This window comes from Typopeltis vanoorti, chromosome 7 (assembly GCF_054136105.1).
Source record: "Typopeltis vanoorti isolate ZY-2024b chromosome 7, IOZ_Tvanoo_1.0, whole genome shotgun sequence".
Classification (NCBI taxonomy): Eukaryota; Metazoa; Arthropoda; class Arachnida; order Uropygi; family Thelyphonidae; genus Typopeltis; species Typopeltis vanoorti.
Window position 1 is genome coordinate 91,266,003 of NC_143555.1, and position 20,066 is coordinate 91,286,068.

General features: G+C 34.7%; 1 protein-coding gene across 1 annotated transcript in view; it reads left to right on the forward strand.

The window, feature by feature from the left end:
* Nucleotides 1-20,066, forward strand: part of LOC150104858 (uncharacterized) — a 265,378-nt gene that overhangs the window by 139,289 nt on the left and 106,023 nt on the right. Inside the window, exons 8-9 of the mRNA XM_090395375.1 lie at nt 9,125-9,263; nt 17,936-18,158. Of these exons, the coding sequence (XP_090251501.1) occupies nt 9,125-9,263; nt 17,936-18,158 (362 nt within the window). The remainder of the gene's footprint in view (nt 1-9,124; nt 9,264-17,935; nt 18,159-20,066) is intronic.

Consider the following 20,066-nt stretch of genomic DNA (forward strand, 5'->3'; position numbering starts at 1 on the left):
GAAATTGACTGCATATTGTAAATACCCCCCCCCCCACATACACACACACCTCCAATACTACTCTGATATAAACAAGCCAAAGTAGAATTTTCGCTACAGCAGTAAATATAGAAAGTTTCCCAAAGCCTATTTCAAAATAACTTATAAAGAAAAATTATTCCAAGGATTTTTTAATGATGTTACATCTCTTATCTTTGAATTCTTTTACTTTCATTGTTTAGTTTCAGGATTTCCAAGGAAAGTCTTGCTAATCTTTTAACTCTCTTTATTTGTTGGAAATCATTGAGGGTAGAAAGATGTTAATCAGATGAGGCTTTTAAGCAAAATTTGCATTTCAAAGTGTATTGATGAGCACAAGACTGTTTCTAATCAAAATACATGTGAAATGTAATATTACAGAATTTAAATTTCCTTTATAAATGAAAGCAAAAAGTGATGGTTATTTTATGAAATTAAGTGACTGTTGTGACCAATTTTTGTATATAATGTTTTATTTATTTTTATTTGCTGTAAGGGAGAGAAATAAGAATGGAAACATTGCAAGTTAATTGAGTTGTTGATGAATTAACTTGAACTTTTGCAAGTCTCTCTCTCTCTCTCTCTCTCTCAGAAGTACAGAATCTGCTCTTTTCTCAAAGCAACTTTTTATTAAATTAAACAAAAAAAAAAAATATATATATATATATAATTAGTTTAAAAAAATGCACCAGTTTTGACAACTATATATGCTTTAATATATACGGCAGCACTTAATAAAATTTAGGAAAAACAAAACAAAACTTCATCAAATTCCTCATATATACCCTCAAGGGGTGTACAGGATATGAAAGTACTACATGAAAAATTTACATCATTACTAACTTCCTATGTACAATTTTTTTCCAAATCAGTCTGTTGTCAAGACTCCAACATTATCAGATCTTATATTTCTATCGTCTAAGGCACTTTGTACCGTATCAATCCACCTATATCTTGGTCTTCCTCTGGGTCGTTTTCCTGCCAACCTGGCAGAGAACACTTGTTTTGCTAATCTATCTTCGCCCATTCTATTTAAGTGACTATACCACCTCACATTAGCTCTGCTAATGCATTCCTGGATGCTGACAATGTCAAGTTCTTTCCTAATATCCTCATTTTAATATGATATTGCCATTGATGCCATCTGTTCACGCCTCTAATCTTTCTCAGGACTCTGATATCTGTGGTCTCTAGTCTTTGGTAAGTGTTTTACTTCTGACCCAGCTCTCAGATCCATAAGTTAAAACTGGTTTGAACACTGTCTTGTATACAGCTAATTTAGTGTTACGACTAATTTCTCTCTTATTCCATATGAACTTATTCAAATGACTTCCTACCATACCAGCTTTGTTGATTCTGTTGTCTATTTCCATATTTAATTTACCATCTTCACTCGTGCCTTAGTAGCTGAAATGTTTTACTTGTTCCACAGGTTCCCCGTTCACAACACAGTTGACATTTTCAACGATTCTACGTATTTTCATTGTCTTTGTGTTTTTAATGCTGACCTTCATACCATATCTATTACAACAGTTATTTAATTTAGTGAAGGGAATCTTGCAAACTTGTAGCGGATTTATTTAGAAGTATAACATCATCTGCATAAAGCAAAGAGCTGACATTAATATCTCCAATTCTGATATCATGTTTAATACCACTTTCCTTCATAATGTGATCCATATAGATAATGAATAACAGAGGGGATAATGTACATCCTTGTCTCACACCAGTTTTAACATTAAACCATCTTCCTGTAGTTCCTTCAATTTTAACTGCTGACTTGCAACTGAAATAAAGACTAAGTGTTGCTTGATAAAAGTGCCTTAGACGATAGAAATATAAGATCTGATAATGTTGGAGTCTTGACAAGTAACAGACTGATTTGGAGGGAAATTGTAGATAGGAAGTTAGTAATGATGTAATTTTTTCATGTAGTACTGTCATATCCTATACACCCCTTGAGGGTACATGGCAGGAATTTGATGATGATGATGATGATGTGTTGCTTGATATAATGCCCCACTGACACCATATAACTGTAGCGTATTGAATAGCTTCTTTCTTGGCACCTTGTCATATGCCTTTTCCAGATCGACAAAACTTAAATACAGATCTTTGTTATATTCCCATGCTTTCTCAACTATTCATTGTAAAGTGAAGATCTGATCCTGACACTCTCTATTTGGTCTGAATCCAGCTTGTTCTTCACCAAGCTTTTCTTCCACAATTCTTCTCAACTGTTTCTCAAGTATACTGGCATAAATCTTGCCAGGAACACTCAGCAGGGAAATACCTCTGTAATTGTCACATTCAGTGTTATTTCCCTTTTATATATATGGGTACTATTAGAGCTCTACTCCAATCATCAGGAATTCATCCCTCTGTCCAGACCTTCTGAACTATGCAGTGCAGCCACTGTAAGACTTTTATACCACCATACTTCAGCATTTCTGGTCGAATATTATTTACTCCTGCTGCCTTTCCACATTTCAAGCCTTTGATGGCTTTTTCTACTTCAAGTATGGATATGTATTCCTGACTGAATGTCTGTTAAGTGTTTTTTAACACTGTGCTATCACTGCTTGTTTCATTTAGCAATTTTTTGAAATAATTACGCCATACTTCAAGGATATCTTTTTCTCCTGTTTTCATGTCACCTTTATCATCTCTAACTCCTTTTGCAGCACTTTCCTCTATTTCTAAGCTTCTTCAACAACCTCCAGAATATCTTACCACCTTCTTGATATTTATTTTCTATGTTCTTGCCAAAGTCCTCCTATGACTTTTGTTTAGCTAGTTTTACACAGTGTTTAGCTTTCTTACATTTGTTTCTGTATTCTCTAAGAGCACAAGCTGACTTATTTGAAATGCATTTGATATCAAATAAGGATACTTTTGATATGCTTTCTTCTTTTCCTTCACTGCCTCTTTAACTTCCTGTGTCCACCATGGAGTTCTGATTTTTCTATCCTTGCAGACAACCTCACCACATGCCTCTCTGGCTGAATCAATCAGGGTTTTCTTGAAGGCTTGCCACTGAATCTCCAAGGTTTGATTCCTGTTCTCAAACTCTTTCATTTTTTCTTCAATAATCTTTATGTATTTTAGTCTACAGTTCACATCTGAAAACTGCTCAACTTTTATTCGCTTTAAAACTTTCTTACATGTTATTCTTTTCAATATGAAATTCAATTTTATTCTGCTCAAGACTAAATAGTGACCGCTTCCAATTTCAAATCCTCTGTACACTCTGGTGTCCTGCACCAGGGAGAAAATATCACTATCAACAATAACATAGTCAATGAGACTTTTCTTATTCCTTGCCTCTTTTCTCCATGTGAATTTGTGCAAGTTTTTATGTTGGAAAACATAGTGTTAGTAATAACCAGTCCATGTTCTGAGCTGAAATCCAACAGGTATTTGCATTATTATTAACTTTGCTCTTTTCTCCAAATTTTCCCAAAATATTTTTGTATGTCTGACAATCATTTCCTACTCTGCTATTTAGATCCCCAACAAGGACCAACTTTTCCTTTTTCATTGTGTCAGTTGCTTTCTCTAAAGTATCAAAAAATGCCTCCACATCTACCTTAGTAGAATCTTCTGTGGGACCATAGGCACAAATAATTCTCATTGTCCAACTCCCCATTCTGATATTTGCCCACATCACTCTACTTGAGACTGCCTGGCATTCAAGAAGATTAGGCTCGTATTTTGTGTTGAATACTATGGCTACTCCTTCTTTTCCTTGATTGTCATTGCCTGAATATAACATTTTTTATTTATTGCTCAGAAGGATCTCACCAGTTTTGGTCTTTTTTGTTTCAGTTACCCGTATTATGTCAATCTGGTACTTATCTAATTCCTCAGCTAGCTCCATTTCTTTGCCATTCAGGCTTCTTATGTTAATAGTACTGATCGTTAACTCTTGTGATATTGAGTTATGGTGTGCTTTCAGGTTTGTTCCAGTAGCTGACTTTTTGCTGTTGCCGTGGTTCCCTGCTGAAAAGGACGGGGGCTTTGTTTAACCAGGCGACGCCCCAGCCGGCATGAAATTTTGTCATGTTGTACCATCATTTTGTATATTGGTTTAAGCCAATAAGAATAGAATTTGGTCGGCTAAATCTCAAATTGTCAGCCCATCCTCGTTCGTTCAGTATCCATGTAGATACCCAATAGGGTGCACCATGAGAAGGTGAGGATTAGGTCAGAAGCCCTGGTCGGTTCTCTGCATTCCTTTAAAGGCTATGTGGAGGTCTCCTCTCAGTTATACAGCTTTGACTCTTAAGCACCCCAAAACAAAATTAACAATTATAAAAATTGCGTTTATTAGAACTTGTTGCTTTTGTATATCATGCGATCTTCTATTATGATAGAATTTTACTCGCCATACATATATACTTCATGTACATTTCAAATTCTCAAATTTTTCTTATAGCGTTTATGATTTTGACCTTGAAACAATTTCCAAATATTAGTTTAATTTAAAAATTCGAACAAAAAATAAAATTGAAAGTGACACCCCATAAAAATAGACAAATTTCTAAAAATGCTCTCACTTTATGTGCAGCATGCATGCTGTACATCCCTTGAGTGAACATTTTAATAAAATTTACTGATGGTTTATTATGAAACTTAGTATTTTATCTTTTTCATAGTGACATCAAGTTACAATAATAAAGGTTATCGCTTGTATATCTTCTTCTTTTCCTCCCTTCTGTCATATATGTGGATGATGATGATGAGGCCGAATGGACTCTTTCCAGTTCTGTCTTTTATAATCTTTTATAATTTCACCATAGTACTCAATAACTCCTCCAAGGTAGGTGAAGTTTTCTACCTGCTCTAGATTCTTACTATCAATTTCAATTTTCAGATTGGTGCTTCTTTTTCCTATTTGCATAATATTTGTTTTGTCTATGTTTATGTTTAATCCAGATTTTATACACTCCTCCTTTATTTTATCAGAAATTCGCTGTAGATTTTCTTCTGTGCTTGCAAGTAATGCAATGTCGTCTGCAAATTTTAAATTTGTCACATTTTCCCTATATATTTTGATTCCGGAGTCTTCATTGTTTAAGGCCTTATTGGTTGCTGCTTCCAGTGTAAGATTGAACAGGTCTGGTGATAGATTGCATCCCTGTCTTACTCCACTCTCTGTGTGGAACCAGTTGGTTAAGGTGTCCTCCATTCGTACTGCACTTTCAGATTTCTCATACAGATTCTTTATTATTCTTATGGTTTTGTTGGGAATTCCAAATTCTTCAATAGTTTTCCATAGTTCTCTTCTATGGATTGAATCAAATGCCTGACAAAAGTCTATGAAATTTATGCAGCAACTTTGGTTGTACTCTAGTGTCTTTTATATTAGCTGTCTTAAGGTGAATAGTTGATCAATTGTGCTTTGCCTTGATCTGAAACTGGCTTGTTCTTCTCCTAGTGCCAGTTCTATATATGGCTTAATTTGTTTTTGGAGTACTTTTGTATTACTTGGAATACTGAGGAGGCTAATGCCTCTGTAATTATTGCATTCTGTTTTATCTCCTTTTTTGTATATAGGAGTTATGACTGATTTGGTCCAATCAGTAGGCACTGCTTCGTTTTGGTAGATCCTTTCAAATAATGTTCTTAATGGTTCCAAAAGTTGTTCCTTTCCTGCTTTTAAGAATTCTGCATGTATTTGAAGGCACTTTCCTAGTTTTGAGTTTTTCTATGTTGTGTGCTATTATTTCTTTGGTAAAGATATTTGTTTCCTCTTCCATTTCACTGGCTGGAATCGTAATATCCTGGGAGCTGTTTTTATTATATAAATCTTTGAAGTGTTCTTCCCATCTGGTCATTCTTTTTGTTTTACTTTCAATTAGTTGTCCCTCTTTGTTTTTGATCATTATAATTTTTGTTGTCCGTGTCTTACTAATTTGTTCTATTTGTTTATATAATCCATGAAGGTTAATTTCTTTTCTGCCATTTTGCATTTTCCTTCTAACTAGTTATTCTTGTCTCTTTTAACTAGTTTTCTAATTTCTCTGGTTAATCTATTATATTCATTTCTGTTATAGTTCTGTTTTAGTTTCATGCTTTTCCTTTGATCGCTTAACCTTTTTACTTCATTTGAGATCCAATCCTTTTTACTTCCTCTTTCTGTGTAACCTATTGTTTTTTCTGCCGAATTTAATATTATTTCCTTTAATTTCCACCAATGTTCTTCATGTTTATATTCTGTTTTAGTAGTTCCTTCAGGGTTTTATTTAGTTCTAGTTGATATTTTCTTAGAATATTGTTGTCTTGTAGTTTTTTTACATTCAGTCTCCTTTTGACTAAAAGTGCTTCCAGATTTTAACTTTATTCTTAGGTTTGCTAATACTAGCTTATGGTCTGATCCACAATCTGCAGTTTAGGATACTTGATTTCCATCTTTGGTTTACGATAATATAGTCTATCATATTCTTGGTTTGTCTGTCTTTTAAGTCCCCCATTACAATTAGGAGATCTTGACTTGATGTCTGCTGTACTGCTTTTTGCAGATCTATATAGAACTCCTCAATGCTTCTTCTGATGATGTCGAAGTTGGTGAGTACACTTGAATAATAGTTAGTGTTATCCGATTGATGTTTTAAATCTTGATTTAATTATCCTAGTTGAGATAGGATTGTAGGACAATAGAGAGTTTTGAGCCTTTGGTTTTAATATAAGTACTACTCCTTCTTGGTGTTTGTTGTCCTCCCTGCCTGAAGTTAAGATTTTGTACTGTCCATGGTGGAATTCTCCTTTTCCAGTCCATCTGGTTTCGCAGAGTCCAATCACTTCCCATCGGTAGTTGTCTAATTCATGCAGTAGTATTTCCATTGCTCCTTCCTAGTGAAGAGTTCTTACATTCCATGTTCCTATGCTTGTTATGTTTTTCCTGTCTATTAGGTGATGTTTTTCCAATAGCATATTTTTCACCTTCACTATCTTGGTTCCCTAATAGTGGGCGCGACCCTTGTTTGACTGGGCGATAGTCAAGCCGGCATGTATCTTTAGGTTGGTTAGAGTTCATTCGGTTTCAATGGTTAAGTTTCTGTCAAGTGTCAACCACCACTCCTTGACCTGAATTCAGCTGCTTTTTTTGGTAGATAGTGGAAACTACAGTTTGAGAGGAAAGAGTCACCCCCTCGAGTTGCTATTAGAGCAACTCGAGGGGAAAGAGTAAGAGAGAGTAGAGGGAAAGAAGAGTAGATGACCAGTCTCCAGATATGATATACCAACTGTATATTGTATGAAGTAAGATCAGGTCTAGCTTGGGTATCTTGGGTTTGCCATGCCCATACTCACCAATGTGAGCCTCTGGCTTGTATATGTGCTCTGCAAAAAAAAAAAAAAAAAAAAGTAGATATAATACAGGTATCCCTTGATTAACACGGTTAATTAATCCCTCGATGTTATCGCGTTAATCAAATCTAATAATCATGGTAAAAATTACAATTCATCCATGATCGATTACTGTATTAAAAATTACTTGTACCTACATTATTTACTGTAATTTTTTTTTTTTATCAAAAGAAGTTATCAAGAGTCATTTGAACAGTTTGTTTTTTTCTTATCGGCATAAATTCTACAATAACAAGCAAAATGATTCTCCAGATCGGCAAACAAGCAATAAAACATAAAGAAAAAACAATGCAAATATAATACATGATGGTACAAATTAAGTGGATATTGAATTCAACATTATTTCATGGCCGAATATAGAAACTTCAAGAGTTTCGAGCCGAATATATAGAAACTAAAAGTTTCGGTGGATGCAAGCATAAGCAACTTTATGAGCAACTCCTATTAAAGGTCGAGTAAGCTCCAGATCACTTTCCTTAGTGTAACTTTCCATAATGTAAAGCACATCTCCTAGAGGACATTTATGATAAATAAGCCTTTGGCCCTCTTTTTCAGTAATACATGATGGTTTATTTATTTTCAGTTACAATCTAGATATTATTGAACACAAAAAAAAAAAAAAAAAAAAAACTAAACCATACTATACTGACATCGGAGGTCGCGGTATCTCTCAGATATAATTTACTGTCAAATATCGCAAATTACCTTTACATAACATGTGTTAAACCAAACTGACAGCAAAAAACAGTGTGGAATATCACTCGAACATATGAATGCACAGCTACTCATGACCTCCAAGCTATATACACTGAATTGTGTAAGAATATTTATATTAAACATTTTGCATGTATCTGTCAGATCAGCTGCGAGCTCTGCAGGATTAAAGGCACGTTAATCAAATCTCTTGCCACGTATATCAAGGGATTGCCGCAATTAATTTCGCCGCATTAATCAAATCCCGCATTAAGCAAGGGATACCTGTATTGTCTGAGCCTAGCATCCAAGGATGTGTGCATTTGAAACCCCAGAGTAGGAATAAATAAATAGTTTTAGTATTTAGTATGGAAAATGGGTGATGATTGCAAATTGTGCAATCATCATCATCCATTTTAACAGATTTTAAGGAAAGTGGTGAAATAATTGCAGGTGCTGATTCAGCTGATCATCATTTGAGAATGTGAGTTTTAATCATTGCGATTGCCCACTATTGAATTTTTAAGTAAGTTTTGAAATGTGGAAGCAAGTGAGAAAAACAAGAACTTTGTCTTTTGTTTGAAGCTTAAAAGAAATTAAAACTCTGAAAGACATCTATAAATGAAATGTTTATTTCAGAAGTTATGATTATTTTAAGAATTTTAACTTAAAATTCTAAAATTTATAAAATATTCCTTATACCCTCTGATACTTTTAATACTGAGTTATCAAAGGTAAGATCAGGAGCACATCTTTTTATTTCTGTGAGAAATTGGCAGGAAACTCACTATAGCAAACACTATTATAACAAACTATTGAAATATCCCACCCAAAGATTTGGGGGTGGGATATTTCAGTAGTTTATATAATAGTGTTTATATAATTATATACTTTTTATATAATAATAAAAAGTATATAGATTTATAAATATATATACTTTTTATTATTATATGGTTATGGTGCAGTTGTAGAAAAGATGAACATTTTTCTCAAATTGTATAGAAATATATCTAAATTATTCATAGCTAAAATTTATTTTAAGAATTGGCAATGTCAAAGAAGTTTAGTGGACCCAGAGAGCATCCCGATGATCCTCGAAAATGGGGATATGACAGGCTTGGTCGGCCCTTATTAAGTAGAATGCGTTATGATAAATTTGGAAAACATTCTTCTTTTAATAGGTAAGTATGTTATATAAATTTTTGAACTAATTCATTATTATTATTATTTATGTAAAAAGAAACCTTATAAACTCAAGGAGTTTTACAAGCTTGTCCAGATCAGACTTTTACAAATATCCATGTCCACAGTGGGATCCAAACTCATGACCTATTGATTGGAGAGTGAGTATGTTATCCATTCAGCCAACCAGGCTAGCCATTCATGAAACTCAATATTTCAGAAATGAAATGACAGATTTTTTTAATATGCATCTGATAAGTATATATTTTTGATATATATTTCTCATATATTAACATCATGAGAATGATACAACAGTTTCCCCTCTGGGTGAAAAAGTCTAGGGTTCAAATCCATCCAGGACGTAAGAAAGCTTTATTAATATAGATTTCATCTGAATGTGAGTGAGCTCGTATGGAGGAACAGAGAACAACAGAACAATATATAGGCTTTAATTGTTGTGGCCATGATTTCAAACTCTATATTTTGCAAATGATTTTTCAAAATATGGCAAGAAATATTTGTTTATATAAGATTATAGAGATCATATAATTATTTGAATATTCTTTCACTAATATATATTATCATTATTATGCAAACACCTCCTGGAGTCAAGACTCATTGAGGGAGGTAATAGTAAGATGCATTCTGACAGAGATAATGTTTATCATACCTCATCTGAAATTGGTTCAATGTTTGCATACTCACCATCCCATTTGGGTCATCAATCCTCTCCATGCAAAAATGTCATTCCACACTCTCTTACACACCACACCTTTATACAACTTCCAAGAATGACCTCTTGTCTCTATCCTACTCCTCCTCCTTCAACCGTTTGAAAAATATCCAAGGTATCTATTTGATAAGTACCCCCTTCATTTATATGTCTCAATCATATTGCCCATCTTCCATATATTGACTAGCATCTGTAATTTACATTCTTTCAACCTATCTTCATAGTCAGTATTCCACAATCATGATATTACTTTTGTTATTCACCTCTGAACTTTTTCCAGAGCTTGCTTCTCACCTGGTGACCAAATCGATGCACAGTAGTCCAGATGTGGTCTAATCAAAGCCTTGTACAGTAGAATAATTTGTGCTGTTTTTATCATTTTTGCAATATGTCCCTTGAACTTTAATTCTTTATCCACCAATAGTCTAAGATCACATGATTCCTCCACCTTCTGTAATACTAGGTCTCTAATATAATATGCAGCTTTACTTTTTTTGAAACAAAAAGTGCAAAAACTTACATTTACTGGTGTTAAATTGACATCCCGCACTTGTCTGCCCACATAGCCGCTTTATTCAAATCGTTTTGATGTAGATGTACAGAAGCACCAGTACATCTACATCTTTCCTAATAACTTTTCCCAGCTTAACATCATCTGCAAACAGCTGAATATCAGCTTGATGAACACTCACAATATCATCAACAAACAAATTGAACACCCCCAACTCAACATCACCAGAGTTCAAGATCTTTACTATCAACATAGGAAGCCTGAATAGCAAAGAAATGGAGCTAGCTGAGGAATTGGATAAGTACCAGATCGGCACGATAGGGGTGACTATTATGTCAGAGTGACTTTTTTATTAATAGGGGTAAGATCTTTCTGAGCAATAAATACAAAATGTTATATTCAGGCAAAGACAATCAAAGAAAATAAGGAGTAGCCATAGTATTCAACACTAAACATGAGGCTAATCTTCTTGAATGGCAGGCAGTCTCAAGCAGAGTGATGTGGGCAAATATCAGAATGGAGAACTGGACAATGAGACTTATTTGTGCCTATGGTCCCACAGAAGGCTCTACTAAGATAGAAGTGGAGGAATTTTTTGAGGCTTTAGAGAAAGCAATTGACACAATGAAAAAGGAAAAGTTCGTACTTGTTGGTGATCTAAATAGCAGAGTACGAAATGATTGTCAGACGTACAAAAATATTTTGGGAAAAATGGCAAATACCCGTTGGATTTCTGCTCAGGACATGGACTGGTTATTGCTAACACAATGTTCCAACATAAAAATGTACACAAATTCACATGGAGAGAAGAAGCAAGGAATAAGAAAAATCTCATTGACTATGTTATTGTGGATAGTGATGTTTTCTTCCTGGTGCAGACACTAGAGTGTACAGAGGATTTGAAATTGGAAGTGGTCACCATTTAGTCTTGAGCAGGATAAAATTCAATTCCATATTGAAAAGAAGAACATAAGAAAGTTTTACAGTTCACATCCGAGAGGATCTCTCAGTTGTGAACTATAGACTAAAATACACAAACATTATTGGGGGAAAAAATGAAAGAGTTTGAGAATGGGAACCAAACCTTGCAGGTTCAGCGGCAAACCTGAAGAAAACATTGATTGATTCAGCCAGAGAGGCATGTGGTGAGTTTGCCTGCAAGGATAGAAAAATCAGAACTCCATGTTGGACACAATAATTTAAAGTGCAGTGAAGGAAAAGTTCCTGGCAAATAAGTCAACTTGTACTCTTAGAGAATACAGAGGCAAATGTAAGACAGCTAAACACTGCATAAAATTAGCTAAACAGAAGTCATGAAAAGACTTTGGTAAGAACATAAGAACTTCCAAAAATTGCTAAATGAAACAATCAGTGATAGCACAGTGGTAAAAAAAAAATTCTAACCAGGCATGCAATCAGGAATACATATTCATACTTGAAGTAGAAAGAGCCATTAAAAACCTGAACTGTGGAAAGGCAGCTGGAGTAGATGATGTTCGACCAGAAATGCTCAAGTATGTAGGTATAAAAGTCTTACAGTGGCTGCACTACATAATTCAAATTGCCTGGACAGAGGGATGAATTCCAGATGATGGGAGTAGAGCTCTCATAGTACCTATATATAAAAAAGGAAATAAAACTGAATGTGAGGATTACAGAAGTATTTCTCTACCGAGTGTTCCTGGTAAGATTTATGCAAGTATACTTGAGAAATAGTTGAGAAGGATTGTGGAAAGGAAGCTTGGTAATGAACAAGCTGTCAAGATCAGATTTTCACTTTACGGCAAATAGTTGAGAAATCATGGGAATATAACAAAGATCTGTATTTAAGTTTTGTAGATCTGGAAAAGGTATATGACATGGTACTAAGAGAGAAGCTATTCAAAACACTAGGTTGTACAGTGTCAATGGAACATTATATCAAGCAATATTTAGTGTTTGAGTTGTAAGTCAGCAGTTAGAATTGAAGGAAGTAGAGGAAGATTAATGTTATATCTGGTATCAGACAAGGATGTACCTTAACCCTTCTGTTATTCATTATCAATATGGATCAGATTATGAAGGAAAGTGGTATTGAACCTGATATTCAAAATTGGAGATGTTGATCTCAGCTCTTTACTTTATGCAGATGATGATATAATTTTATAAATAAATTCGGTACAAGTCTGCAAGATTCCTGGATTAAACTGAATAAATGTTGTAATAAATTTGTTATGAAAATTAACAGTAAAAAGTGCCTTATAGGATAGAAATATAAAATCTGATAATGTTGAAGTCTTGACAGGTAACAGATATTTGGAGGAAAATTGTAGATAAGAAGTTAGTAATGATGTAAGTTTTTCATGTAATACTATTGTAAAATTCTTGTGGTATTATTTGAAATCTTTGATTTTTTGCTTTAATTTACTTATAGTTCTTCTATATGATGTTTCGTAACTATTAATTAATTTTTTACTCATTTGCGCAATCAACTCTTGGCCGCCACTTAATTTACTGATAAAGTGTGCAAAGCTTAGCTGACAAAGGGATTGCTTCTGGCAAGAGCCAATTCCTTTGTTTCAATTCTGGAGCTAATCCTTCTTCAAATTTAGAAAAAATTTATTTGATTATACTGCGTCATCCAAAATTCTAGAAGAGGAAATTTCATTGTCAAGGATCTAGCAATCAGAAATGCACACTATTCTTTAAATCGATATTTTCTGTTCTAAACTTTGATATCATATAAATCTTAAATTTCTCTGCAGTCATAGCTATCTCTAAACGTTAATTCCGTACAGATTCAAATTTTCATGAGCGGTGCATTGAGACCAAGATCAGGTAGGCTATTTGATTTAAAAAAAAGGATTTATTCATTGAACTAAGTAAGATTCAAATAACAACAATTATTTGGTTAAAAACTAAGCAATCATACAGGCCAATGTTAGTTAACAAAACATCTCCAGGTCATTCTTAACATCTCATTACACAAATCTATATCTCATATTACGCTAAGTTTAAGCTCCTTCTAATTGCTGAACATTTCCAGCTAATCATTCAACAATTCTGAGAACTAGGAACTATCAGACTAAACATGCTATAATTCGTTTAACACAATTCCGTACAATTCTCAATCCTAGAACTTTACGCTTGCCCGTTAAGATTTTGGTTTTCTAAAGTCCTATCATGCACTGTAAATCTAGTAACTAATCAGTTCCTTTCTTAGACTTCTATTACTCCTCTCAGTACACAAGTAAATTGAATAAGATTCTACTTTACCGGGGATAATGGAATTTCTTGGCTTCCTTCTTGATCGTCTGTAGAATGTCTGGGTCTCGTTGATCCTACGTCTGCATAACCCTTCCAAATAAAACAGACTTGTGGGTTCACTCACAACTCAGTTCCATCGGTGTAGGCAAATCTGGTCTGCCGTGATCGGATCAAGTGATTCCGCATAACTTCTCGGTCTATGCTGTATTCTCCGCAGAACCGAGGTCTGTACTCAAACTGGATTTCTGCTTGACCGCTGGGCTGCTAACTGACATCGTCCGCTTTGATCGTACTTCTACCACCGTCCTTGGGTACTTCAGATCTAGATGACCAGCACAACGGAAGAAAAAAGCCTCAGGTTCGCATCGCTTAGCTCTATATATCTTTGTTGCGATGTTTTTTCTCTCGGCACCTAAATTTTTTTTGCACCCAGTGCCATCACTCCTCCTAGCGTGTTTATGGGTAACTTCTGTGCGCAATTCAGTTCTTGTGTACGTGACTGCTTCAGGCCTTCATTCTAATATGCTTAGTTTGCTAGTGCTTTGACTCAGATTTTCGCACACTAATATAATCCTTACATTATATTCAAGTTCTGATAACTTCACAAGAACTAATAACAGTATAAGGCATAAGTAAAATATTTAAGTTATGAACCTTATCGATAATTCACAATCAACTTTAATTTTACTAATGTACAAATATTGCTCCTGGAATTTTGTTACTTGTTAAATCCGAATGAAATAATTTAGAATAAATTCTCTTTCATTCAGGATTTAACACTATCATATCCTGTAGACCCCTTGAGGGTACATGTCAAGAATTTGAAGATGATGATGATGATGAAGAATAAAATGAACAGCGGCCCTGGAACAGAACCTTGTAGGTTCTCCACTGGTAACTTTCCTTCTGAGAGACATGGCACCTCTATACACCACCATTTGATATCGATTTAAAACGTTTGCTGTCCAATCAATCAACTGATTTGCCGCAATTTATACAGCAGTTTATTAGGTGGTAGTCTGTCTTTCTTCTGTTTGCTAGTGACTGCAGGCTACAAATTTCCTAATCTATCTTCATAATCAGAATTATTCTCCCTTTTAATTCTGCTAGACTGAAGCATTTTAGGATCTTTTTTTGAAAAATTTTTGGAAAGTTATGCATATTATAATTGTAAATTTATTACTATTTGTCTAGAAATTGTATGTAATGGGCTATGAGAAAACTGATTTATATAGTTTTTTAAGGGAGATGTGATTATAAATCTTAAAGCTTTCAGTTATAAAATATACATAGCATGCTAATGAAATCATATGATTTTGTATTATACTTGTATCATATAGACCACAAACAGAAGATTACTCTTTGTGGAATATTTAGTTTGTCTTTAAAATGTAACAGCAAGCCTTATCTATATATTAATGGAATAAAACTTCCAGAATAGCAGGAACATGGAAAACATCAATTATATTCTCACTGGAGAATACTATTTACTATAGAAAGTTAACCTTTTCAGCTTATTTAAGATGAAAAGGTTAACTTTTCATCTTAATGAAAAGTTAACCTTTTCATTAAGATGAAAATAAATATAAGGATCAGCAAAAATGATGTAGTGTGGAGTCAGCTGAATAAATTTATATACCTCCTGCCCAACTGGCTGTTGAGCCTTCTAGTCCCTTGCCAAGGCCATTGGTCACAACTTTTGTCCATCCATGTTTCCACCACTCTCACATCTAGATGGTACCATACTTATCCCACATAAAGACAAGGCCGATGTACTAGCATCACTCTTCTTTTTCAATTCCTGCATTAATGACCTGGACAAAGTTTCCTCACTCTACCAAGAACTGACTCTGTCTGTATCACCTATAGCCTTCTACCAGCAAGAAACCCAAAGAATTCTTAATAACCTGAACACAAACAAGTCATATGGTCCTAATGGTATCCCACCTATTGTGTTAAAAACTTGTGCCCCCAGAACTATCCTGTAACACCTCTTCAGTCTATTTAACTGGCATCTAACTTACAGAAACACATTAAAACCAGCCCATTCCAAAGAAATCCAACTAATACTGTCCAATTGCTCTCACTTATGTCCTCACTAAAACTATGGAGAAGGTCATCAACAGCCAACTTCTGCAACCTGGAGACCTACCAACCAGTCAGTGACCAGCAATATGTATTCTGTCCACTCCCGATACACAAGCAATCCTCTAGCTTTCACCACCCTCCTCTAGACTCAAGCCATGGAAAAATTTGGAGAAATTCACGTAGTTGCTCTCAACATTTCAAAAAGCATTTGATTGCATTTGGCACATGGACCTGCATTGCCATCATGTGGTCTACGTTCTGCACTTTGCAACTGGATCACTAAATTTTCACTGGGCACTCACTACATGTCATGGTTATGGTTTCCTCTACTCAGAGTTCCCTACCACTGCAGGAGCCCCTACAGTTCTGTACTTGCACACACTCTCTTCCTCTTGTATATAAATGACCTACTGTCACAGACTTCAGATCCATATCTTTGCCGATAACAGTACACTTCATTCCTTTTCATTCGGCGAACCTTGTAATGCTCAATTGTTAGAACTCTCAAAATCTACCATGATCAATATCCTGAAACCTGAAATCTGATCTCCTAGCTTTATCTCACTGGGACAAGGACAATCTTATAGACTTGAATGCCATCAAAACTTAGTCCTGTCTGATCTCTCATAAGAAAGAGCTCATCTCCCCCCCCCCCCCAACATTCATTATTACCACCCAGATATTCAAACACAATTAGATTTCCCTTCTTGGACTTGACTTATAACCTGAGCCCTTGCTGGCACAAACATATTTCCCATATCTTCTACAGCAGCTAAAAAATTTGATGTACTTTTCTGTACAATCGGTAAAGTTACCACCATTACAGCTACTAACTCCCTACAAATCTGAAATCCACCCAACCATGGAATATTGCTAATATGATTGCTTGATTTTATCCAAAGAGGGCAGGCCAGTTAATTAATGATCTGTCTCTCACAGATCCATTTTAATCCTTCTGCTATAAACATTCAGTTTCTGCCTTATACCAGTTCTACAGATGCTTTCATGGACAGTGCTATTTTGGATACTATTATTCCTCCACTTTCCTCCAAAATCATAAGAACAAAAGCTATTACTAACTAAGACCCTTATGTAATACTATCATAATATCTTGTACACCCCTTGAGGGTACATGTCAGGAATTTGATGATGATGATGATTACAAAATTTTAAAGTATAGATCTAAGAGATGGAAAGCAATAAAATAGTTGATTAACAGCCACAGATCATAGAGATGAGTTCTGAGAAAATTATGAATGTGAAAGATAGCATCAATAACAGAATAATGTTATAAATGAAGATGTTAGGAACCTTGAGCATTAAAGAATGTGCGCGAGTAGACATGAGAACTTAAACTGGACAGGAAAGTAAAGCAAAATCAGTGCATTTGATGAATAAAATATATGATCAGACAGTATTGCAGTCCTCAAATACTCATGTGGAAGAAAATTTTTGATAGTAAGTTAGTAATAATGTAAACATAATCATATATTACTGTCATAATTTGCCCAATATCCTTTTACATTTGAACTGAGCTATTCCTGATCATCCTTCATTCTCTCTGCTTCATTTCTGTCTTGAACAGCCTTCCCAAGGACAACAACCTCCATCTCTTTAAGAGAGGAATCTCAACTGATTATTTTGCTCTTGACTCTAGTCCACACACACACACAGCTTTATTTGCTATAGGAATTGCCACCTCTCATGTGTTGAAGCGATATAAAATAATAATATTCTCTACATCCCTTAAGGGTATATATCAGGAACTTGGTGATGATATATTAGTTCCACACGTGAAGATGTAAAACCTATACCATACATCGGTACGTTGTGTGAGTAAGAAGTTAAAAAGAATGTGATTAATTTTTATTGGTGTTGCAAAAAAAGTGGTCGATTAGGATCCATTGGAAAAGATAAAACTGATTTTTGTAACTTCATTCATCTGTCTATATTGACTAATGACTGGTGGGTTAATGTTATGCTTGCTTTATTGTGACATTTTTCTTATTCCCAGCACTGTCTTGGCTATATGCAGGATTGTATGTATGTATATGTTGAAATAGCAATGTCTGTTAACTTATTTATTTTTTCAGGTTTCAAAATCGATATGGGCGTAGTTATAGCTTAAATGATCAGCAGCAGATGTCAGAACAAATGACATTGCTTATTACACAGAAAAAAGAAATTCTTGAACAAGCACAACAACAGCTGCACTTAGGGAAAATGTCTACTGAGCAGTATGAAGATCTATGCACTGAGTTGCAACGTTTAGATGATCATCACTGGAAATTACCTTTTCACCAAAGCTTTAGAAAGGTATGTGTGAGATGTATAAGTTAACATATCTGAACCAAAAAAATTATTTTTTAACAATTAGGTTCTAGTTAAGTTGTATAATGCAGATACATTCAACTGCAGTAAACATGTAGGGCCCAGTAAGGTATGTTATAGTGGATAGTTTACTGTACCGAATTTCCATTGAAATATCATTGTACATATAGGGCTTTGTTTGGGACTTTTGGGTAGTTTGTTATAATAAGTGAATTTTTTATAGTGGTGTTTGCTGTAGTGAAGGCTGACTGTAAGTCTGCTCTCAGTTTAGTTACTCCAAGTGCATTCATGTAAGAGCAACTCTCAGATATGAACTGTAGACTAAAATACACAAACATTATTGAAGAAAAAATGAAAAAGTTTGAGAACAGGAACCCAACCATGGAAGTTATTCAGTGGCAAATCCTGAAGAGAACATTGATTGATTCAGCCAAAGAGGCATGTGGTGAGGTTGTCTGCAAGGATAGAAAAATCAGAACTCCATGGTGGACACAGGAAGTTAAAGAGGCAGTGAAGGAAAAGAAGAAAATATATCAGAAGTTCCTGGCAAATAAGTCAGCTTGTGCTCTTAGAGAATACATAGGCAAATTTAAGAAAGCTAAACACTGTGTAAAACTAGCTAAACAAAAGTCATGGGAAGACTTTGGCAAGAACATAGAAAATAAATATCAAGAAGGTGGTAAGATATTCTGGAGGTTGTTGAAAAAGCTCAGAAATGGAGGAAAGCGTGCTGTAAAAGTAATTAGAGATGATAAAGGTGACATGAAAACTGGAGAAAAAGATATCCTTGATGTATGGAGTAATTACTTCGAAAAATTTCTAAATGAAACAAGCAGTGATAGCACAGTGGTAAAAAAACATTCACAAGAATATATATCCATACTTGAAGTAGAAAAAGTCTGAAATGCAGAAAGGCAACTGGAGTAGATGATATTCGACCAGAAATGCTCAAGTATGGATAAGTCTTACAGTGGCTACATAGCATTGTTCATAAGGCCTGGACAGAGAGACAAATTCCAGGATTGGAGTAGAGCTCTTATAGTACCCATATATGAAAAAGGAAATAAAACTGAATGTGAGAATTACAGAGGTATTTCCCTACTAAGTGTAAGATTTATGCCGGTATACTTGAGAAATGGTTGAGAGGGATTGTGGAAGGGAAACTTGGTGAAGAACAAGCTTGATTCAGGCCAAATAGCAGCTGTCAGGATCACATTTTCACTTTATGTCAAATAATTGAGAAATCATGGGAATATAACAAAGATCTGGAAAATGCACATGACAGGGTGCCAAGAGAAAAGCTATTCAAAATACTACAGTTGTATGGTGTCAATGGTACGGGGCATTATATCAAGGCAATACTTACTTTAATTTGAGTTTTAAGTAAGCTGTTAAAATTGAAGGAAGTAGAGGAAGATGGTTTAATGTTAAATCTGGTGTCAGACAAGAGTGTACATTATCTCCTCTGTTATTCATTATCTATATGGATCAGATTATGAAGGAAAGTGGTATTAAACCTGATATCATAATCGGAGATGTTAATGTCAGCTCTTTACTTTATGCAAATGATGTTATACTTCTAAATTAATCCACTAGAAGTCTGCAAGATTCCCTGACTAAATTAAATAACTGTTGTAATAGATATGGTATGAAGGTCAGCAATAACAAGACAAAGATAATGGATGTAGGCAGATGCATTGAAAATATCAACTGCATTGTGAATGGAGAACCTATAGAACAAGTAAAACATTTCAGCTACTTGGGCACGGCTTTTAGTGAAGATGGTAAATTGAATATGGAAATGGGCAACAGAGTCAACAAAGCTGGTATGGTAAGAAGTCAATTGAGAAAATTTATATGAAATAAAAGAGAAATTAGTAAAAACACTACATT